The sequence below is a fragment of the Astyanax mexicanus genome, chromosome 13, assembly GCF_023375975.1.
Source record: "Astyanax mexicanus isolate ESR-SI-001 chromosome 13, AstMex3_surface, whole genome shotgun sequence".
NCBI lineage: Eukaryota > Metazoa > Chordata > Actinopteri > Characiformes > Acestrorhamphidae > Astyanax > Astyanax mexicanus.
The window spans coordinates 1,357,907-1,378,808 of record NC_064420.1 but is presented as its reverse complement, the minus strand read 5'-3'; the positions used below and the strand labels follow the sequence as shown (position 1 = coordinate 1,378,808).

Sequence of the window (20,902 nt, the reverse complement as noted above, 5' to 3'; positions counted from 1 at the left end):
GCCACGGTGCAGCCGAGCATCACCTCGAGCCACCCCACTGCGCATGTTTGCACTCTGTGATGTAACACACGAGCACGAGCTTCACACACACACGGCGCGCGCACGCTCACGCTCACGCACGAAGCGCTTAATTTTTTCAACCATGCACCTTCAGTGCGTGCGCCATTGATGCTGCCGCGCGCGCGCTGCATGGATGTAGTGCGTCAGATGGATGCTGGAATTGGAAGGAAGCTGCTCATTTGTTGCTTGATGTTGAAGCGAGGATGATGCGCTCGTGCTGCTGAGATTTCCTATCCTCGTGCATCTCCTATCTCTCTCTCTCTTTCTCTGGATCTCTTTTTCCATCCCTCCCTCTCTCACTCCCCCTCCCTTTTTTCTCTCTCTCTCTCTCTCTCTCTCTCTCTCTCTCTCTTTCTCTCTACCTCCACTGCTCCTCTCTCTCTCTCTCTCTCTCTCTCTCTCTCTCTCTCTCTCTCTCACACACACACACACCATCCTCTGTCATGGCGTCTTCCAACAATGTTACCCCCACCAACTGTAGCTGGTGGCCCATCTCAGCCATGGAGGAGGACGGCCGCATCCCGGACGGGGAGGACGGTCTCGAGCCGGCCGTGGAGCCGCAGCATCCGCCGCCGCCGCCGCAGCAGCAGCACAAGCCCTTCTCCAAAGACAGGCTGGTGCTGTACCACTGGACCCAGTCCTTCAGCTCTCAGAAGGTAAGGTAGCTGCTGCCGAATCCTGCCGGAAAATGGAGGGATGCTGTGCTATGCAGTGAGGGATGCTCCTCCTGATTCACCTGCTCGTGCTGCTGCAGACAGTGGGCTGGTATCTCTCCGGCTGCATCTGTCTGGGTTGTGCTGCTTTGTATGTAGACTGGTTACAAAACAAACAGCAGGGGAATGAGGCATGTGAGCCAGACTTTTACACAGTAAAGGCCTAAAACGTAGAGGAAGACACCCAGAACCATTCATCTCCATTCAACCATTCAATCTGGAAAGTTCTGTTAAATATTGGGCTAAATAATGATAATAATAATGCTAACAGTTAATGACAACCTAGCTCATATCCAACTAACAGCTATAGGAGTGGGAGTCTTGAGACAATATATCGATATGTTGTATCTATTGTGTTGTATTTTAAACATATTTTATTGTATTGATATATATATATATATATATATATATATATATATATATATATATATATATGCAAAAAATAAAAAAAAAGGGGGCACTTCAGTTTCTGAATCAGTTTCTCTGATTTTGCTATTTATAGGTATATGTTTGAGTATCATGCATCTTGGCATCATGTTCTCCTCCACCAGTCTTACACACTGCTTTTGGGTAACTTTATGCTGCTTTACTCCTGGTGTAAAAATTCAAGCAGTTCAGTTTGGTGGTTTGATGGTTTGTGATCATCCATCTTCCTCTTGATTATATTCCAGAGGTTTTCAATATCCAGAATTGTATATGTAAACATTTGTGTTCAGTCTGTCTTGCTGCTGGTTGGACAAAAAATGGGAATTCGGTTTATTTAAAATGATTTAATTTTATATTAAAGATTTCACATGCAAAAATTATTTATGGTATAGAAAGTTATACCATAAATACATATTTTTTTTACTTTAATATGAACTGTTGTCTTACTAAGCATTGAGTTTGTTTGAGGTTTTATTAAAGTGACATTGTTTCGAGTTTCAGGTTTGGAGGAAAATGAAGCGTGAGAAAGTAGCACATGGTTCAATAGGTAGCTTGCTGGATTATGCTCATGCTAGGTTCATGCTAACCGGCTATAAATCAGCATTTTTAAACATCACAACAGTGCAAGCATCTGCAAACACTCTAGAACATGCAATCAAATAAGAGTGGTAAGAGTTTAAACTGCTTACATGGCAGAAATCGTCAATTTTCAAATCGAGACGCATCTACAGTAATAATAGACAATTTCCCCCACCCCCTAAAGTCAACAGTAGTTTATAACTTTTGTGTTTAATACTACCATTAGATGTTTTTTTAAACCTTGTTTAGACGAATAGAAATGTTCTTTAGACAGTGGAGAGGGATAACAATCAGATAAGTCAGTAGAAATGTAATTGTATTAATGGTGTTTAAAACAGATTACATTTTGGTTGAGGATTCAAGCAGACACTAAAAAGCAGCACTGCTTTCATAAAAACGTAGCCTGATTCTGTGCAACACTGCCATCAAAGGCTTAGCAAATAAATAAGGCCATTTCTGGGATATATTGGTATCAGGTGTTTAATAATTCACAAATTTTATCATTTTAATTTAATACAACAATAGGGCTGGGCGATATATATAGCCCTAAAAAAGAGCAAAATAAATACAAAATATGCTCTCCAGAATACCACAGTATCTCAAGAAAAAGTTTTTTTTTATCATGTAAAAAAACTTGCTATATTATTTTATACAATAGGATATGGCACCCATTAACAACATAATGTTGACATAGTTTTGACCGTTGTATTTGGGCTCGCTGGTATCAATTAATCATTTTAAACTTTTAGATTCTTATCATCATCAGAAAGAATTGAGTTTATTTTTTCCTTATTATTTAAATTTATTTTTATTCATTCATTATTACTTACTATTTTTTATTCTAATGTTTTATATTTTGATTCTCATGTTCTTAGTTCATTATTATTAATTTTATAATTTCTTATCATTCTTATCATTTTACTTTATTTTTACTATTATCTTTTTTTCTAATTTTATATTTTATAAAGTCTTTACTTTTAACAGTATGTATCAATTTGTTTTTATGGTCTTTTAGAATTTTCTGTTTTTTTTTTTTCTTTTCACATAATTTTTTTATTCATATATATTTAATGTTGTTTTATTTTGTAAAACAACAAAAAATTGTATTATTTTATTTATTTATTTGAAAAAACGAGAACAGGTGGAAGCTAAACTGAAGTCACACCGAGCGCGACAGAGAGAGAGAGAGAGAGAGAGAGAGAGACGGGGGAGGAATGTAAACAAAAGCACTCCAGAGAAGCATTTTATTTTATTTATTTATTTATTTTTTCTTCATTAGCATTCATTATAGTTCAAACAGCCTCACAGGCGTGATGTTTCATGCTTGCGGGCCACATCTGCACTAGAATATGGAATCGTATAAGCATATTCGGAGGTTAAAATGCGTATATCTGTTACGCAAAATAGCGTAATCAATAATTCTGAATCAATTCAGAATCGAGATGCTTTCTAAGAATCGAAAATCTCCCCCACCCCCAGTTTTTTTTCTTTATTATTCGAAAGGAGCTGAATATTGTCCGTCCAAACAAATAAGAGCATGTCAGTGTACGGCTCCGTGGGTTCTGGACCAGCTTGCTGTTTACGGACTGATGGAGACAGAAGCGAATCTGCTGATTGCTGATGTTATCATTCTGTGTTGAGAGCTCACGTACTTGTTATCTCAGCTGCAGCTCAGTGAATCTGTCTCTGTGAAACGAGCAGGACGGTTTCTCGCTGTATTTAAAGTAGCAGAAACCTTTATTGCAAAGACAACAAAATGCAGAGTAGCTGTCTTCCTGTGGACAACAAGCCTTGTTAGGCTTAAGCTGAGCAGTCAGAAGGGAAACAGGCCTTGTTTTCTCCTAAAATAACTTGTTTAAATGGAAAGTGTGAAAGCTGTAACATCGCTGTGCTTCGCTAAAAATTCACAATCAGTTCATGTTTAAAAAGAGGCACTTACCTCACACTTACACTGACCTGAGAGCAGATCTTTGTTAGCATGCTAATGATCTGGTGGCAGAGGTGTGAAGCACACTTTAATGGAGTTATCATTTTTACATTTTCACCCAATTATCTGAACGTTTCTTGTATTTTTAATATCTCAGTAAGGGATTGTGCCATATAATAATCATTTTTGTATAAAAATTCTGTGTTTTGTCATATCGCCAAGATTAGTATGGATATCCTGAAAATACCATAAAATATCATTAAATTCCTAGAACGTGTGCTCAGCCCTCTTTTGGGTCCCGAACCACAAGTTAAGAATATGAACTGATGTACAGTATATTTAAAGTGCAATATATTTTTCCCTAATAGGCCCAGTATAAACATCAATTTATAGTGTGGCACATTTTGTTTTAGTCTTGTTTTACTCTTGTGTTTCCTTCTAACTTACAAAAAACTACATGATAGAGGATCAAACAAACAGATATTAAACAAAAGACTGGCTCTACACATTCTAGAAATCACATAAAACAGAGGTTCTAACACAAACAAACAAACGAGCACATGGGGTATTTATGCACAGTCAAAGACAAGAGACACCTGTAGCAGTAACGAGAAGGGCGGGGTTACAAATGAGACAGGAGGGGTTACAGATGACAGGGCGGGGCTAAGGCAGACACAAGACCAAACACTAAACAGAGCCATGTGCTTCACATGGAGCACATGGGGAGGTAAACAAAACAAGAGAACAGAGGACAGGAGCAGGAAGGACCAAAAAAAAAGGAAAGACACGACTCAGACACGGGTTAAGGTGTGACATCGAGACATTTATTTGCATATGTTATCTGAGATGCACTCTTACTTACTTCAATTAAAGCCCAATAAAACATATCCATCATCCAATAAGAATTATTCACGTCTGAAATGAACTAAAATGAATGAAACAAATGTAGTTTTAAATGAGTTACATTACATTTATGATGTTTCACACGTCTGCTGTAAATAGAGCAGACTGATGAGCTGAATTAACTCTATTAGATTACAGGAGGATGTGAATTGACAGCTGGACTGACCTGATCTGACCTCCTGAGAGTTCCTGCTGTCTAATGGAAATAAAATGTCATTAGATGTCAGATGTCGTGCTGGATGGTATGACCAAAAATGTAAATCACAGTATTTTTCACAATTCTGGTGATTTCACACTATATGATGGAATTTTTATTATTTTATTGGATTTTATTTGTATTATTATTATTATTTTTTGCACGACTGGGCTTTAATATAGGTTTTTGACTTACTGTACTGTTAGGTGTACATATAATATAAAACATTAAGGCTTTAAATTAAGGCTTTGATTACTATTGGTTTTACTTTGTCACACAAAATAAATTACACAATATAAGAATAAATCAGACTTCATTATCAGAAAAAAACAGCTGAAGAATGCAAACAATAGAATAGAAAGTTTAACACGGCTTCCTTTACAAAGCGTAATATTTAAAAAAAAGTTCCATAAACACTATAAAGAAAGCTAAAATACTGAATGTTTAAGTATTAAAAAGAGATATTTCTCAAAAGTGCTATTTATATTTATATTTACAATATATTATTATTGAAGCCATTAGATACATTACAGTATTGAAATCCGCCACAATTCCCTTCTTTCTCCAGTTATCAAATACATTTAGAATAGTGTGAATTAAAATTATACTTCAATCTACAGTATTTATATTTTTAAAAGGGCTGTAATTACTGCTCTTGACGTTTATTTGCACCTCATATCCAGAGTTTTAGGGAGTTTGTGACCTATTTTGTGAGCTGCTGCAGAGTTGTGGGAGGTTATGTATTTCTCAACTTGTCCAAAAGTGCATGTGTAAATTCTGTCCTTCAGGGGTGTCTCAAAGTGTGAATTCCACCTCCTGACTGTAGGGGGAGTGCAAGAAACGCCAATTTTCACATTATACTTCTTCAAATTACCATTAAATTTGTTTGTAACCAATGTGTAGAGTACATAGAGTGCAGTTGTTCTCTACTCTATTCTCTTTAAACTGTGGAAACAGGAAGCTGCACAACTCTTCTGTTATTATTCGCATGGAGGTCACGGCCCACTGGTGGTGCTCAGACTAATTACGCCCAGTGAATTGTCTCTGAAGAGAAATCCCTGAAGCCTTAAATCAGTGTCCTTCAAAGACAAATTATGAGGATCTAGTTCATTGAAATTGCAATAAGAGTGATGAAAGAACACTATATGCCCACGTGTTTATGGACATTCCTTCTACTGCATTTACACTGCCTAATATTTCGTTGGACCAATTTAGTTTTGATTACGGCATTTATTTGTTGTGACATCATTTCCAGAGGCTTCTGCAATATTCTAACATTTGTTGCTTTAATTTTTAAAGATGTTGTAGTGATGGTGGGATGTAAATATATATAGATCGCCAAAAGCATTGTTTTTGTAAAAATATTATGAAATATTGCAATATATGTATTATTATTATTATTATTATTATTATTATTATTATTATTATTATTATTATTATTATTATTATTATTCCATGACCACAGGATGTATCAGTCTTTCCACATGTTTTTTAACAAATGAGAAGCTACTCCCTGCATCAGTTAGGGTTAAAAAACTTGTTTTAGCTGGAACATATTAATCACCCATGCAGAAATTATTATCCAACTTCATGGCATAAAGTTATCCAAAAGCAGTGTTTAAGACTGGTGGAGGAGAACACGCCAAGATGCATTAATTAATTAAAAAACAGGATTATTCCACCAAATATTGATGAATATGAACTTGTTTTCTTTGCATTATTTGAGGTCTGAAAGCTCTGCATCTTTTTCTCTTTTGTTATTTTAGCCATTTTCACTTCATTTTCTGTAAATAAATGCCCTAAATAAGAATATTTTTATTTGGAATTTGGGAGAAATGTTGTTTGTAGTTTATAGAATAAAAAAACAATGTTTATTTTACTCATAACATGTAAAACACGTTGTTCTCGGTGTGTTTTCTGCAGGTACGTCTGGTGATTAATGAGAAGGGTCTGCTGTGTGAGGAGAGGGACGTGAGTCTTCCTCTGACTGAACACAAGGAGCCGTGGTTCATGAGGCTCAACCTGGGAGAGGAGGTTCCTGTCTTCATCCATGGAGACACCATCGTCAGTGACTACAACCAGATCATCGAGTACTTAGAGACCAACTTCGTGGGCGGTGAGCAATAGATCTCTTATACCTTTTAATGATAAATATGTGTATTATGTCAATTCTGCTGGTTTTCAGGTGCATGGTTGACCATTTTTAACCCATCTTGCTTTTTCATGATTTTATGTTTTATTAGCACAGAGTTAGCACAGCAGGCTTGTTTCATGTAGATAAGCTTTTACTTAGGCAATAATACATGAGAGGGAGTGCTATAACGTGTAATATTGGCACTGCTGTGCCAAATCTTAAGTGTATTATTGCGATTGTACCACAGTTCCATTATCGCTGTTTATTAAAAGATTTTGAGTTAAAGAGGAGAAAATACAAAATAGTTCCATTACTGATCTGTTTGTAGCTGCGTTTGTGCTGTTTGGCTTGTAAGCGCTGCATTGTTGATAGGTAACCTGGTATGTGGCGGAGTAATACAGTAATACATGGAGAGCTTCCATTACAGTGCATTACCGGCTGATAGCGGCACTCATAGAATGCCACCTCTCAGCCAATCACATTGAAGGGTCAGAAATAATTTTGGAATATAATATACGGTATAATATACTGTAAACCACCTGGTTTATTATGATATTTAGCCTGCTGAACTAGAACTAGAGCTTAGATCGGGCCCAAAAAATCCCTGATCTGACCCATAAACTGTCATTATGAGCAAGAGCCTGATTTAAACCCTACATTTTTTTAGTAAGTAGAGCGTTAAACCTGTGCTTTTTAAACCGCTTATAATCATAATTTAGCTCTATTTTCATCTTAAAAAGTCTTGAGGATGGGGTCACCTCTCCTTTATACGAAATGCTAATATAACAGCTGTTTTTTATTCGAGTCAGGCAGTAGTTTGTGTAATGCAGTTTTTCAGAAATCATTAGGTAATCTCTGAAAGTCCCAGAGGATCACCACTGCTCTGTATAAATGAAGTGATTATTACATCAGTGGTTTGTCTACAGTACATTAAGTGATTATTAGCTTAATGTGCTAAACAGCATCTACTCTGGAGTGTTGTCTTGTCGGAAGACGAGAGCTGTGTCTGTCTGTTACCTCAAATAATCGCTAATCACATTTTCAACACTATTCCAGCCATTCAGCAGTAGGCCTGTTTGTTCTCACGCACAGGAATCGAGGGCTGTTTAATGTAGTTATTAAATATTAAGTAATTAAATATAATAATAATATTTTCATGCTAAAAAAAAGGTTGAAAATCCAAATACCTCTAAAGCCAATAAAGAAGAATTTTATAGAAGTTTATTTTCAAAAAAACAAAGACATATCAAACTGGAAGTGTTAAATTTTATTATTTTCATTCTTTCTTACTCTATACTACCCTATACTATGAGGTATTATCATATTCTTATCATAACCCACCCTATACTACCCTTAACTAGAGTTTAGATCGGCCAAAGTCCGTGCACATTCTGCCCGACCCCAACCCGACCCCATAGGCTGTTTTTGTGAGCCCGAGCCTGATTTAAACCCCACATTTTAAAAACATCTTTTTATATTTTATTTGGACTGTTTAAATGAGCAAAATCTGTTCAGAATGATGTTAATTAACATATTGCAACACTGAAGAAGCATAGACCTGTTATTTAATAAAAAATCTTATTAAGAACTGATCTTCACGTCTAATAGAATTAATAGAATTAATGTCTAAGAATATAAAACACTTCCTGAACAATTTTTTATTTTTTTATTTTACGCATACATCCTTAGTGCAAAACACATAAAACTGCAATAAGGCTATTATTTTTTTGCTTTCATGGTTGGAAGCTGGTTGCATCTTCTTATAAGCTCTAAGTTCCTGTAAGCTGATTCATTCTAATTCTCATTTCCTAAAAAAAATAAATTTGCAAAAATGACTGTTACTAATAAGACGGGGTGCTGAGTGTACATTAAGGGGGAATATAATCGACTTTTTGGATTTTAGCAAATGACTGCAATGAAACAAAGAGTGAAAAATGTAAAGTGGTCTGAATACTGTTTGTACTTACTGTATATTTAGAAGCATCTTTGCTATTAAAAGGATGCATGTTAAAATGTGTAAAAATTGACTTTTTGCGGGGTATAAGATAGCAATGGGCTGTAAAACAGGAAGCTATGATTTAAAATCAATTATTTATGAAATAATTAAAAATGAACTGTTCTGTATAAACTATTTAAATTGTTCCATTCTTCGGCCAAACAAGAAAAGTGCATTTTTGCCATTTTCAGCTGAACTATAATCACAGTTACAGAATATTCAGTGCACCCTGGTCATGCTGTAAGTTTTTGTTGGTCAGTCAGTTGTGTTGGTGGTAGTTATATTAGCAGCTTTATAACTCAGACAGGTTTCTTCCATGATTTACGAAGACTAGGTTTGTGTCACCTGACCTGAACACCATCACAGGCTTTTAGCAGCACGCTAATGGGCTTCCTGACTGACGTCTCCTGATCTAAATCAGCATGTAGGCATTCCTCAACTTCCGATCCTCAGCTTCTCACAGCGCTGAGCAGTTCTCTCTGCCCTGACGCATTCGATTCAGCTCATCGTCTCGTCATTAAACCCTGCATGAGCTGAATAAAGACCACTGGAGCAAGTGGCTCTTTAGGACTGAATGAATAGATGAAGAGAATCCACTTCAGGACATTTTCATCCAGCGGTCGCTGGTATTACACAACTCTACACTTATCAAGTATAATATTATGTCTCTGTAACACACACTGTAACACCTCATACACCACCACCATAATAATCACTGTTAATAATCACTGCAGCGCTGAGAATAAGAATAACCACCCACCACCCAAATTATAATAATAATAATAATAATAGTAATAATAATAATAATAATAGCTGCTCTGTGGTGGTTTTCTATCCTGTGGGGTTCTGGGTATTGAAAAACAGGGCTATGCAAGGAGAAGAAACAAGATATACATAATGTTATACATAATCTGTGTATATATGTACAGCTCTGAAAAAAATTAAGAGAGCACTTCAGTTTCTGAATCATATAATAAATGGGTACCACTTTAAAATAAGACTACCTTTATAAAGGGTTTATAAATGGTTTACAGTTAGTTTATTAAGGGTTACTAATTAGGTTATAAATGCCTTAAAAACATTAATAATCAGTTATGTGGCTGTGGGTTCACTATTTGGCAAACAACAGGTCTATGTACATTTCTACGTATGTGTTATAACTGATTATTAATGATTTTTAAGGCATTTACAACCTAATTAATAACCATTAATAAACTAAACCATTTATAAACCCTTTATAAAGGTAGTCTTATTTTAAAGTGGTACCAATAAATGTATGTATTATGTGATTTATTATATATATATATATATATATATATATATAATTTATTATATATATTATATTTTCTGGGAGATTAGGGAAGTCTGAGTTTCTTAAATGAATTGCTCCTAAACTAATTCACTTTGCATGCATGTGTATGTTAAAATAGGTTAAAAAAAAGTATGTTAAAAAAAGCATATTTTTACGCCTACTTAAAGAACATTGGTTCAAATGCATATTTCATTATATAGAGCATAATTAGTCCGGGATTGGTTGGACCAAATGCAATATATTTTGAATAAAATTCACTGAATTCAGTGTGGGATAATATTTAAATAGTGTTTTTTATTTTTGGTTAATCTGTCACTGCATTTTGCTGCATTTTGACTTTTTAATATGAAAGTGTCTGTAATAGACATGATAATGTTAGGTTATATTAGTTCTTTATAAATCTCTGGTCATATACAAAGCCTGTTACTGTAACTAATATATATATCACTAAATGAATCAATATGGTGAATATTGAATCGGAAATCGAATAAGATTGCAACTTTAAATCTTTGTTGCACAAGCAGTTTTTGCACTAAAATGCTCCTGATAACTTTACAGTAGGGGAATATAGAGCTGAGGTGCTGCTGGCTGTAGTCTTGTTTAAAATAAGAGGTTATTTTGTGTAAATCCGTGTTAAACTGTGATATTTGAGAGTCATTCTCCGCTCAGTAAAAGTGTCCGTGGGTGGGATCGATGAATTGGAGTACAGGAAGTGTTGGTGTTGGGTGCCAGGCTTATTCATGGCTCTGGGCTGTGTGCTGGATGCGGAGCCACCAGCCATGACCTGATTTAGCTGGATCTGGCTGGTGCTTTAATTTATAATGAAGTCTGGCAGCGGGGACCGGGGCCACTCCTCACCGGGAACACAGGAGTGAAGACTGACTGCAGACGGGGACAATAGACATCACAGCAGAGAACACACTGCAGCTCAGAGTGCAGAACTGGGGTGATAGAGACTTTAATCAGCAGGAGCCTGAGTGCAGTTTAAAGTGTAACTAACCCCCCCTGATTTTAGCTGACTCCACCCTCTGCTCAAATTTAAAAAATGCAAAAAAATTGTAGGAGCTGTTTGGGAGGGGCACTGGGTGATGTATGGGTTTAGGGGTGTGGCAGGAGGGAGAGCTGATTGGCAGTGTATATAGGTTATAGGTTATAGGTATATTTTTGAGTAAAATGAACACTGTTGTTTTATTCTATAAACTATGCACTAAATTTCTCCCAAATTACAAATTAAAATATTGTCATTTAGACAATATTAGTTTATTTGCAGAAAATGAGAATTGGCTGAAATATCCTCAAATAATGCAATGAAAACAAGTTCATATTCATAAAGAGATTTTTAAGATTTCAGAAATTATTCCAATATTTGGTGAAATAACCCTGGTTGGTTTTTAATCACAGTTTTTTTTTCATGCATCTTGGCATCATGTTCTCTTTCTCCACCAGTCTTACACACTGCTTTTGGATAACTTTATGCTGCTGTACTCCTGGTCATCCATCTTCCTCTTGATTATATTCCAGAGGTTTTTAATTTGGTCAAATCAAATAAACTCATCATTTTTAAGTGATCTCTCGTTTTTTTTAGAGCTGTATATTCAGGGATGTAGCCCCAGAAGCCCAAAGGCCAGGTGACGCCCTTGTGTAGAAGCTTCTATAAAACTTTTAGGCTACCTTAGTCTTACATTTATTAGGAGGAGGAAGTGGTCAGTGCTGATGTTTGCAGTGCGGTGATGTACGATGACTGAAGATACAGAGCGATATGCAGCAACAGGGGGCGGTTCTTCTCTCCTGCTGTATTGGGAATCGGCTCTGCGGCAGATCCCCCCGAGCCCGGTGGAGATGTACAGGTCAGAGGCTGATTACTCAGCAGGCTGGAGCTCAGCCAGGAGCCTCTCCGCCCTCCGATCCTCCATCCTGAAGCTCAGAGACGGTGCAGACGGGCCTGCATGTCCCAGCCTTTCACTGCATTTCAGCATTTCAGCCCCGGCTTTATCTACACACACCTCTTTATCTCTCTCAGCCAGTTTCTGCTGAGATCTAACTCTGGCTGAATGTGTCTGTAATCGGTTCAGCCGGGGGTCGGCTGTTTCTGTGGCGTCTCCAAGTGAGACGGATGGTGATTAAAGTACACTGTGTTTGGAGATATACAATATAAAGCAGTACACAAGGTTATAAAACCTCGGTTTAAATCTCTTCTCAACACTCTAAACACAATTTAGGGTTTAAAACAGCTCTTTATAAACATACTGAACTTTCATCTCTACAAAACACACACCGATCTGATATAAAATCACAAGTTTCCATATTAAAACACTGACATTCAAAATCACACAGCATCAGCTAATCACTTAATATATGACCCACCTGACCACAAACACATCAATAACTAATTGTTGCCAATTCAATCAGGAATTAAGCTCTATATAAAACGATCACAGGTGAGCAGCTTTTACCAATAACAGTGGAAGATGCTGCAGAAAGAGGAAGACAGAGAGTTAGAGTTCAGATTTTTAACATTTTTAAAATTTTAAACATTATTTTGTAGTCAATTTTAACAGAACATTTTAATTGCATTACATTACTCATACCCAAACAGTATGTGTGTAATATTAAAATGCTGTATATTCTATATTTGCATTTACAGTACATGTTCCACATATTACACTTATTAAGCCCAGCAGAAACGTTTCATATTCCAAAAATATGCAGAGCTAAGAAACAAATGGTTAGAATTTGTCTATAGGGGAACACCACCAGCCAAGTACAATTGAGATAGGTAGGTGTAAAAACAGTTTAGAACAGTTATAAGTACAAATTCACTCCGGGATCAGCCAACAAAACCCCGGGGTGGATTTTTACTTTCTGGACCTGGACTACCCACCTCTGTGTGTAAATAACTATAGGTTTAAATAGGATCTCCGGTGGATTTGGTGTTTTACAGAGATTCTAAGACTAGGTCAGTGGCTGAACTGCACTTAGCAGTGCATTACTACACATGTTGTAAAGTAACATATAACATTACAAAAACTGTTATTAGTGTAAAAATGTCTTTATTTTAAAATGTTTCTAAATATAGTTTGTCTCGCTGCCTCCTGGTGTCGCAGGGCTGTTAGCCAATCATGTTTGTATGTATGAATATTCATGAGCAAGAGCCGAAATCCTATCACCCGCCCCCACCCCCCCCCCACCCCACACTCCTCCAGCGGACTAAAGCAGTGTTATACTGGATCACCGGAGCACTTAATTCCACACAATCCAGCTCACATGACATTTATTCATGCTAGAGACACAACTAGACATTTTAATGTGAATTAAAAAAAGGATGGAATGATGGAAAGACCTTTAAGAATTGGAACTATTCACTTTAAAATCATCTTTTAACCTGCTGAAAAATTAAAAACGTGTGTGTTTTTCCACAGATACAGTAGCCCAGCTTATTCCAGATGAAGGCACACCCATGCATGCCCGGGTACAGCAGTACAGAGAGCTGCTGGATGGTCTGCCCATGGACGCCTACACGCATGGCTGCATCCTCCACCCCGAGCTCACCACCGACTCCATGATCCCAAAGTACGCCACTGCTGAAATACGTAGTAAGTGATGCCATGATTTAGTGCCTTTCTGGGATGGAACACACTCTGAACACTGAGAGAACACAGTCAATTTTAAGGGCATTAAAACTATGTTTACACACTAAAATAAAATGCGTATCACAGTTATTTAAACTGACATCAGAGGAATATAACCACTTCTGAGTGTTCTAGCTGTCTTAAGCAATGCCTTTACAGGAGATTGTTGGTTCGAATCCCGGTCATGCAGCTTGCTATCAGCTGCCAGAGCCCTGAGAAAGCATAATTTTCCTTGCTCTCTCTCTGGGTGGGTACAGTACAGTAGATGACGCTCTTTTCTTTCCCCCTTTTCATCACTCCTAGGGTGATGTGGATCAGCACAAGGCTGCATCTGTGAGCTGATGTATCAGAACCGCTGATGGTCGCTGCGCTTTCCTCAGAGCGTTAGCGCTGTGATGCTACTCAGTAATGCTGTATTAGCAGCAGTTTAAAAATAATTAAAACAATCAGCCTAGATAAATTGGGAGAAAATTGGGACTAAAACTAATTAAGGCCTGTAATATTTTATTTCACACACCGAAATCTAATCAATGCCTCTAATCAACACCATCTAGCAGAGGGAGCCCTTCCAACAGCATTTTCCACGCAGCAGATTTATTAGGAGTAACGCAGGGCTTCCCCGACCTCATTAATTCCTTTGCAAGACTGGATTCAGGCTGGATCAGATTTACTTTACTGTGGCCCTGATTTACTGCCCTGGTTCAGTGTTTAATGACTGAGCACTGAGGTTCACAATGAATATTCACACTCAGTAGCAGGAGGCTGAAGCTAAAGCTGCTAGCATCGTAGCATCATTTTTTTCACCCTGCTGAGGTTTCATGCCAATGCAAAGCCAACAGTTAAAGCATCACTCAGCTTTACTCAGTGCCCTTGTGAAGCACTGAGTAAGAAAGAAGGACACTTTTTTATTTTTTTTAATATTAAAATAAATATGCACTTGAACTCAAGTTTGCCATCAGCTGCCGGAGCCCTGAGAGAGCACAGTTGGCCTTGCTCTCTCTGGGTGGGTACAGTATATCAGTAGATGGCGCTCTCTCTTTCCCCTCATCACTCCTAGGGTGATGTGGAGCAGCACCTTAGGAGGCTGCATCTGTGAGCTGCTGTATCAGTTAATAAGGGTGAGGCTATACTGAATACCCAGCCTCCTTATTTTTTCCACTAAACATATCGAAAACGCACTGTTACACCCTTATAGTAGTAGAAACGCAAGGCTATTAATGGACTGAATAGCATTTTTGGTTTCTTTTGTCAGTAAATAATAATAATAATAATAATAATAATCAGTAATCAGCTCCCTGTGGTATTTCACCTCTATATTTCTTGAAATGATCACTATAATCTTTTTCTTTTTAAGGACACTTGGCCAACGCAGCGTCTGAACTGATGAAGCTAGACCACGAGGAACCACAGCTGACAGAACCATACCTTTCCAAGCAGAAAAAGCTCATGGTGAGATACGATGAATTCAGTTAAATAATGATGTGAAATGATGATGTAAGTCTACTGTTCTGGGTAGAAAGTGTAGATAATAAAATGAAGATGTGGGAAATTACTCAAGCGTTTTAGTGCAAAAGCTGCTGCACAGTTTAGAAAAAAGTGCTTCCTTTAGAAAATATTGATGTACATTGCAATTATATTAGATTCTGGAGTAGAAGTGGGCTCTAGAGGCACATATGTGTGAGTGGGAGGTGGTTTTATGGGGGATGTTTTCACAGATTCCTCCTGTTCCACCAGGCAAAGATTTTGGACCACGATAATGTGAACTACCTGAAGAAGATCCTGGGTGAGTTGGCGATGGTTCTAGACCAGGTTGAAGCAGAACTTGAGAAGAGAAAACTGGAATATCAAGGTAAGCTTTATATTTGACTGATTAATATTAAAAAATATATCGTGTGCTATAACAATCGGATTAGAATAAATGTGTTATTTGCTTCAGTCATTCTGGGCATTAATTTTAATTTTAAGATAAGATAAGATAAAATATACTTTATTGTCCCCAATGGGGAGATTTTCCTTGGACATAGATACATCCTGCCGAAAATATATATATTTTTTTGTGTTTTTTGTGTAACGTCTTTGTAAACATAATTTTAAATACACTTGAAGTATATTATAAATGTACTACTTTGCATATTGATGCACATATTGTGTACACATTAATGCTACTGTAAAAAAAAAACTACTACACTAAAGTGCACTTTAATCAGTATTTATTTGCTACTATGTGTATTTTCTATCAATGCAGTGAAATACAGAGAAAGTACAGCTTTGGTAAAAAAAAAAAAAAGATCTCTTAAAAATTATGAGTTTCTTTGATTTTATCAAATTGAATTTTTGCACCAGGAGTAAAAACCAGGAGCATAAAGTTATCCAAAAGCAGTGTGTAAGACTGGTGGAGGAGAACATGATGCCAAGATGCATGAATTTAAAACTGTGATTAAAAACCAACCAGGGTTATTCCACCAAATATTGTAATCTTTTTTTTTGTTATTTCAGCCATTTCTCATTTTCTGTAAATAAATGCTCTAAATGAGAATATTTTTATTTGGAATTTGGGAGAAATGTTGTCTGTAGTTTATAGAATAAAACAGCAATGTGTATTTTCATAAGCGTAGTAATGTTTCATCTGTACCTCGTACAGTTACTACTCTGCTCTTTTTTGGTTCTCTCACAGGTCAGAAGTGTGAAGTGTGGCTTTGTGGACCTGACTTTACGCTAGCGGATGTTTGTCTCGGCGCTACGTTGCACCGGCTCAAGTTCTTGGGACTTTCAAAGAAATACTGGGAGGACGGGAGTCGACCCAACCTGCAGTCGTTTTTCGAGCGGGTGCAGAAGCGCTACGCCTTCCGCAAGGTGCTGGGCGACATCCACACTACCTTACTATCAGCGGTTCTACCCAACGCGTTCCGAATGGTAAAGAAGAAACCGCCCTCCTTCTTCGGGGCCTCCTTCCTCATGGGGTCTCTGGGGGGGATGGGCTATTTTGCCTACTGGTTTTTAAAAAAGAAATATATGTAGTGAATGCCCTCCTGTTCTGTTCGGTGTCTGTGTATTTGTGTGACGTTGCAACTTTTCTGTACCAGATGTTTTATGACAGCAGGAAAATATGCTGTTGCAGAGAATCTAACACTATTATCTGGGTGAACAAAGATAAAAATAAGAACATTCCATGACAAGGAATTCTTCTTAACAGCACATTTTCTGGTAATCAATGCCTTCGTTTCTTTTATTTCCCCACCCCATTTTCCGTTTCCCCACGATTTACCAATAGGTCATGGATTATTTTAATTTGTAGCTTCGCCTACAGCCTGATTATAGTCCGCTAATTATAAAAAAGAGTCACTACCCAATCAAAAAGCACTACACATTCCTCCCGCCGGGGCCGTTTTAGCATCATACGCCGACTTCTTATAGCATGACTCCCTCCCTCCCACCAACACTGTAGTACCTGTATCGTATACATTTTAGGCATTCACCTTTTGCACTTTACTGTTGATTTAGGGTTCGCCCATTTGAACCCTGGCCGTTAAAGAGACACTACATTATATATATATATATATATAAATGTGCTGCAGCCAGATACTGCCAAATCTAAACCCAATACAGAATTCACCTTCAGTCGCTCTCGCACACTCAGTGTGTAGCTCACTGTAACACTCTCACTTTCACCATCACAACTCACCACAACTCACCACAGCTCATAGAGATCATAGAGTTTCCTACAGTAGAATGTAACTCATCATCTTCATCATCATTATCAGCAGCAGAATTGTGATGAATGGAGAATAAATAGAGATTAAATGGCTGGATATTGAATGGGATATAGAATACATACACCAACCACACACACATCACACACTGATTCTGATTTATTCAAGCATTTGATAGTAAGTAAAGTAAAGCAGAAAACACAACTGAATTTAATCCATTTCCATACTGAAATATCTAATATATACAACCCAGAATCAGAAAATGTTGGGACTGTATACACAAACCAATTTTTTAAAAAACAAACATTTAATTTCATCCTTTGTTTAATTTTACTTTGACTTTATTTGATTTCAGACAGTATGAACCCAATATATTTTGTGCATTTATCACAGTACATCCGTTCCTGCATTTTAAGGCCTGTAAAATATAACAAAAATATATATAAATAAAGCAAAACTAAATAATGATGTGGGTTAAAACAGGTGATTTTAATCATACTTTGATACAAAACCAGGATTCATAAGAAGCTGAGTTTTTGAGAAGCAAAAATGAGCAGAGAATCTCTAGTTGGTAAAAAATATCATTAAACAATGTAATTAATGTCAAATATCATGGTTAATTCATATAATATATATAGATGTATTAAACACAGAGTGATCTATTTTAAGCATTTCTTTTTTTATTGTTGATTAATTTTTTTATTATTATAAAGCTTACAGCCAATTGAAATCCAAAAATCAGTGTTTTAGAAAATTTTAATATATATATATATATATAAGACCAGTTGGTACTTTTGGCAGTGTGGGCAGTGTGCCAAATCCTGCTGGAAAATGAAAGTTGTTTTCAGCAGAGGGAAGCTGTAAGATATGAAGTGCTGTAAGATTTTGTGGGAAAACAAAACTGCACTGACTTTAGACTTGATAATAAAACACAGTGGATCAACACCAGCAGATGACAGACATGACTATCCAAACCATCACTGATCATCAGTACATTTTACATTTCATTTAAAGGAAATTAAGGGAGCAGAGTCTGGAGGAAGAGTGGAGAGACACACAGTCCAAACTGCTCGAGATCTAGTGTGAAGTTTCCACCAATCAGTGATTTCATTTTCCAGCAGGACTTGGCACACTGCCCATATTGCCAAAATGTACTAAATGGTCTTGTATAATATTCTAATTTAAAAAAAAATTGGGCAGACAAAACATGAAAGATCATTCTGTCTGGAATAAAAATGAATGTCTGACTAACTGTATTAAACACTGTTATATTTTATTTGCAATTCCCATATAGAGTCCCAACATTTTCTGATTTAGAGTTGTAAAAAAACTAAACACATACGCGACTAATTACCATCAAATAACCTCCATTTTTAAATTCATACCATAGATTTTTAGAGCAGCTGCTCTTCAACACCTCAACATAAAGAAAGCAGTTCCAGGGATCTTTGATTGTGGTTTTGGTTGTTGTTTTGTTTGTTTGTTTGTTTGATTGTTTATGTTTGATATTTAATATGGAGTATTGTTTTCTGGAAGAAGAGAATGGTAAAAGTGGATCGTAATGCTGTTTAAAAAAATCAAATCCACAGATTTACAGACCTTTTACCCAGAAGAGAAGATGAGGAATTGTGCGAAAATAAAAGGAATACATTTTTTTTTTTTAAACTAAAAACACACATGAAATTAATCTCAAGTTATCTGATTCTCTAAGCGATGCTACAGAAGGTGTGTGAGAACCTTTAACATGTCTGATAAAAGTTCAGACGTCTCTTTTTATGGTTTAAAACGTGGTTTTTATTTGATATCGCTTAAAGAATCACCTGAAGCATCTTTATTTTTAAGAGCGTTTTCACACCTACAGTAAAGACTTTAAGTTTGTAAACTTAAACTTGTCTTTTTATCTTGGTTTGATTCGTTTTAATGCAGGAAAAGGCCAAGTGCACTGATGATACCTGTGGAGGGCGGAGCAAAAAATAAATACAAGAAGAAGGTCCTGTATTTATACGCTAGAATGAATTTCTATAGAGTTTAACAGTGAGTAATTTTTATCTGGGTAATATATCAGGTTAAACTACACCTGAACAGCCATTTAGCTTCAAACTACAGCCCTGGAAAAAAAATGAAGAGAGCACTTCAGTTTCTGAATCAGTTTCTCTGATTTTGCTATTTATAGGTTTATGTTTGAGTAAAATGAACATTGTTGTTTTATTCTATAAACTACAGACAACATTTCTCCCAAATTACAAATAAAAATATTATCATTTAGAGCATTTATTTATTAATGACTGAAATGACAAAAAAGAATGTTTTAGGAGTTCACAAATCAATATTTGGTGGAATAACTCTGGTTTTTAATCCCAGTTTTTTTTTAAAGCATCTTGGCATCATGTTCTCCTCCACCAGTCTTACACACTGCTTTTGGATAACTTTATGCTCCTTTACTCCTGGTGCAAAAACAAATTCAAGCAGTTCAGTTTGGTTTAATGACTCATCATTTTTAAGTGGACTCTTATTTTTGTTTTAGAGCTGTATAGAGAATATTTTAACGTTTGATTGGGACCAGAATTGCATTGCATTCACAGCTGCCTAAACAAATCACATCAATTTAACCGTATTAACAGCTGCAGGTGTGAAAACGCTCTTAAATAGTGTAGTGCTGAAACTGGTTTAATTAGCATTTTAAGCACTTATGAATCTGGACCTGAACTAAACATGAGTTTCAACCAAAGATGAATATTAAAAACTTCTTTTTTTTATGTTTTACCAATTCTTTACTTACGGGCGCTTCTCTGCTTTTGGGGATCTGAGAAAATAGATAGCCAATAAAAAGAAAAATCAGGAAATGGATCAGCCAGACGTCTAGAAGAGAAAAAGTACCACGAGCACTGTATGTACTCTACACTGTACACGTGAGGAATGCAACACATACCACCTTAAAAGCCATAAACACCCCCCGACTTCACATTTGTAATGAGACGAGACGAGACGTTTGGGTTGTAAACAGCTGAAATCACCAACAGTTACAGGCGTCCCTCAAACTGAATCTAGAGATGAAAACAATTACTAGACCTTACTGTGGCCATTACAGTTCACAAACAGATGTTTTATTTTTTATTTTTATATTTATAAGATATGCATTTATTTACGGTGCTTTTTACGATGTTTGTTCATAAGCCTTAATTGGTTCAGTTGCCATCAATTACAATAAATAAAAAAGCTTAACAAAAAGCTCCACTCTGTCCTGTCTTTCTTATCGGGTTCTAAAGGATGTGTTTAAAAGGGATCACTATAAAACCAACAAGTGACCCATAATATTT

At 36.5% G+C, this 20,902-nt stretch overlaps 1 protein-coding gene across 1 annotated transcript; it reads left to right on the top strand.

Moving 5' to 3' along the window:
• Positions 1 to 17,875, top strand: gdap1l1 (ganglioside induced differentiation associated protein 1-like 1). Its single transcript, XM_022677087.2, has 6 exons — positions 1 to 716; positions 6,728 to 6,920; positions 13,666 to 13,839; positions 15,230 to 15,324; positions 15,610 to 15,724; positions 16,550 to 17,875. Exons 1-6 carry the CDS (start codon positions 504 to 506, stop codon positions 16,891 to 16,893), a joined length of 1,134 nt encoding a protein of 377 aa, XP_022532808.1. The 5' UTR covers positions 1 to 503; the 3' UTR covers positions 16,894 to 17,875.
• Positions 17,876 to 20,902: the final 3,027 nt, after the last annotated feature.

Excerpts from the sequence above, each read along its gene's own strand:
- gdap1l1 (XM_022677087.2), top strand. The coding sequence starts at position 504 with ATGGCGTCTTCCAACAATGTTACCCCCACCAACTGTAGCTGGTGGCCC. Across the intron at positions 717-6,727 it reads AGTCCTTCAGCTCTCAGAAG|GTACGTCTGGTGATTAATGA; the intron begins GTAAGGTAGCTG and ends TGTTTTCTGCAG. Across the intron at positions 6,921-13,665 it reads AGAGACCAACTTCGTGGGCG|ATACAGTAGCCCAGCTTATT; the intron begins GTGAGCAATAGA and ends GTTTTTCCACAG.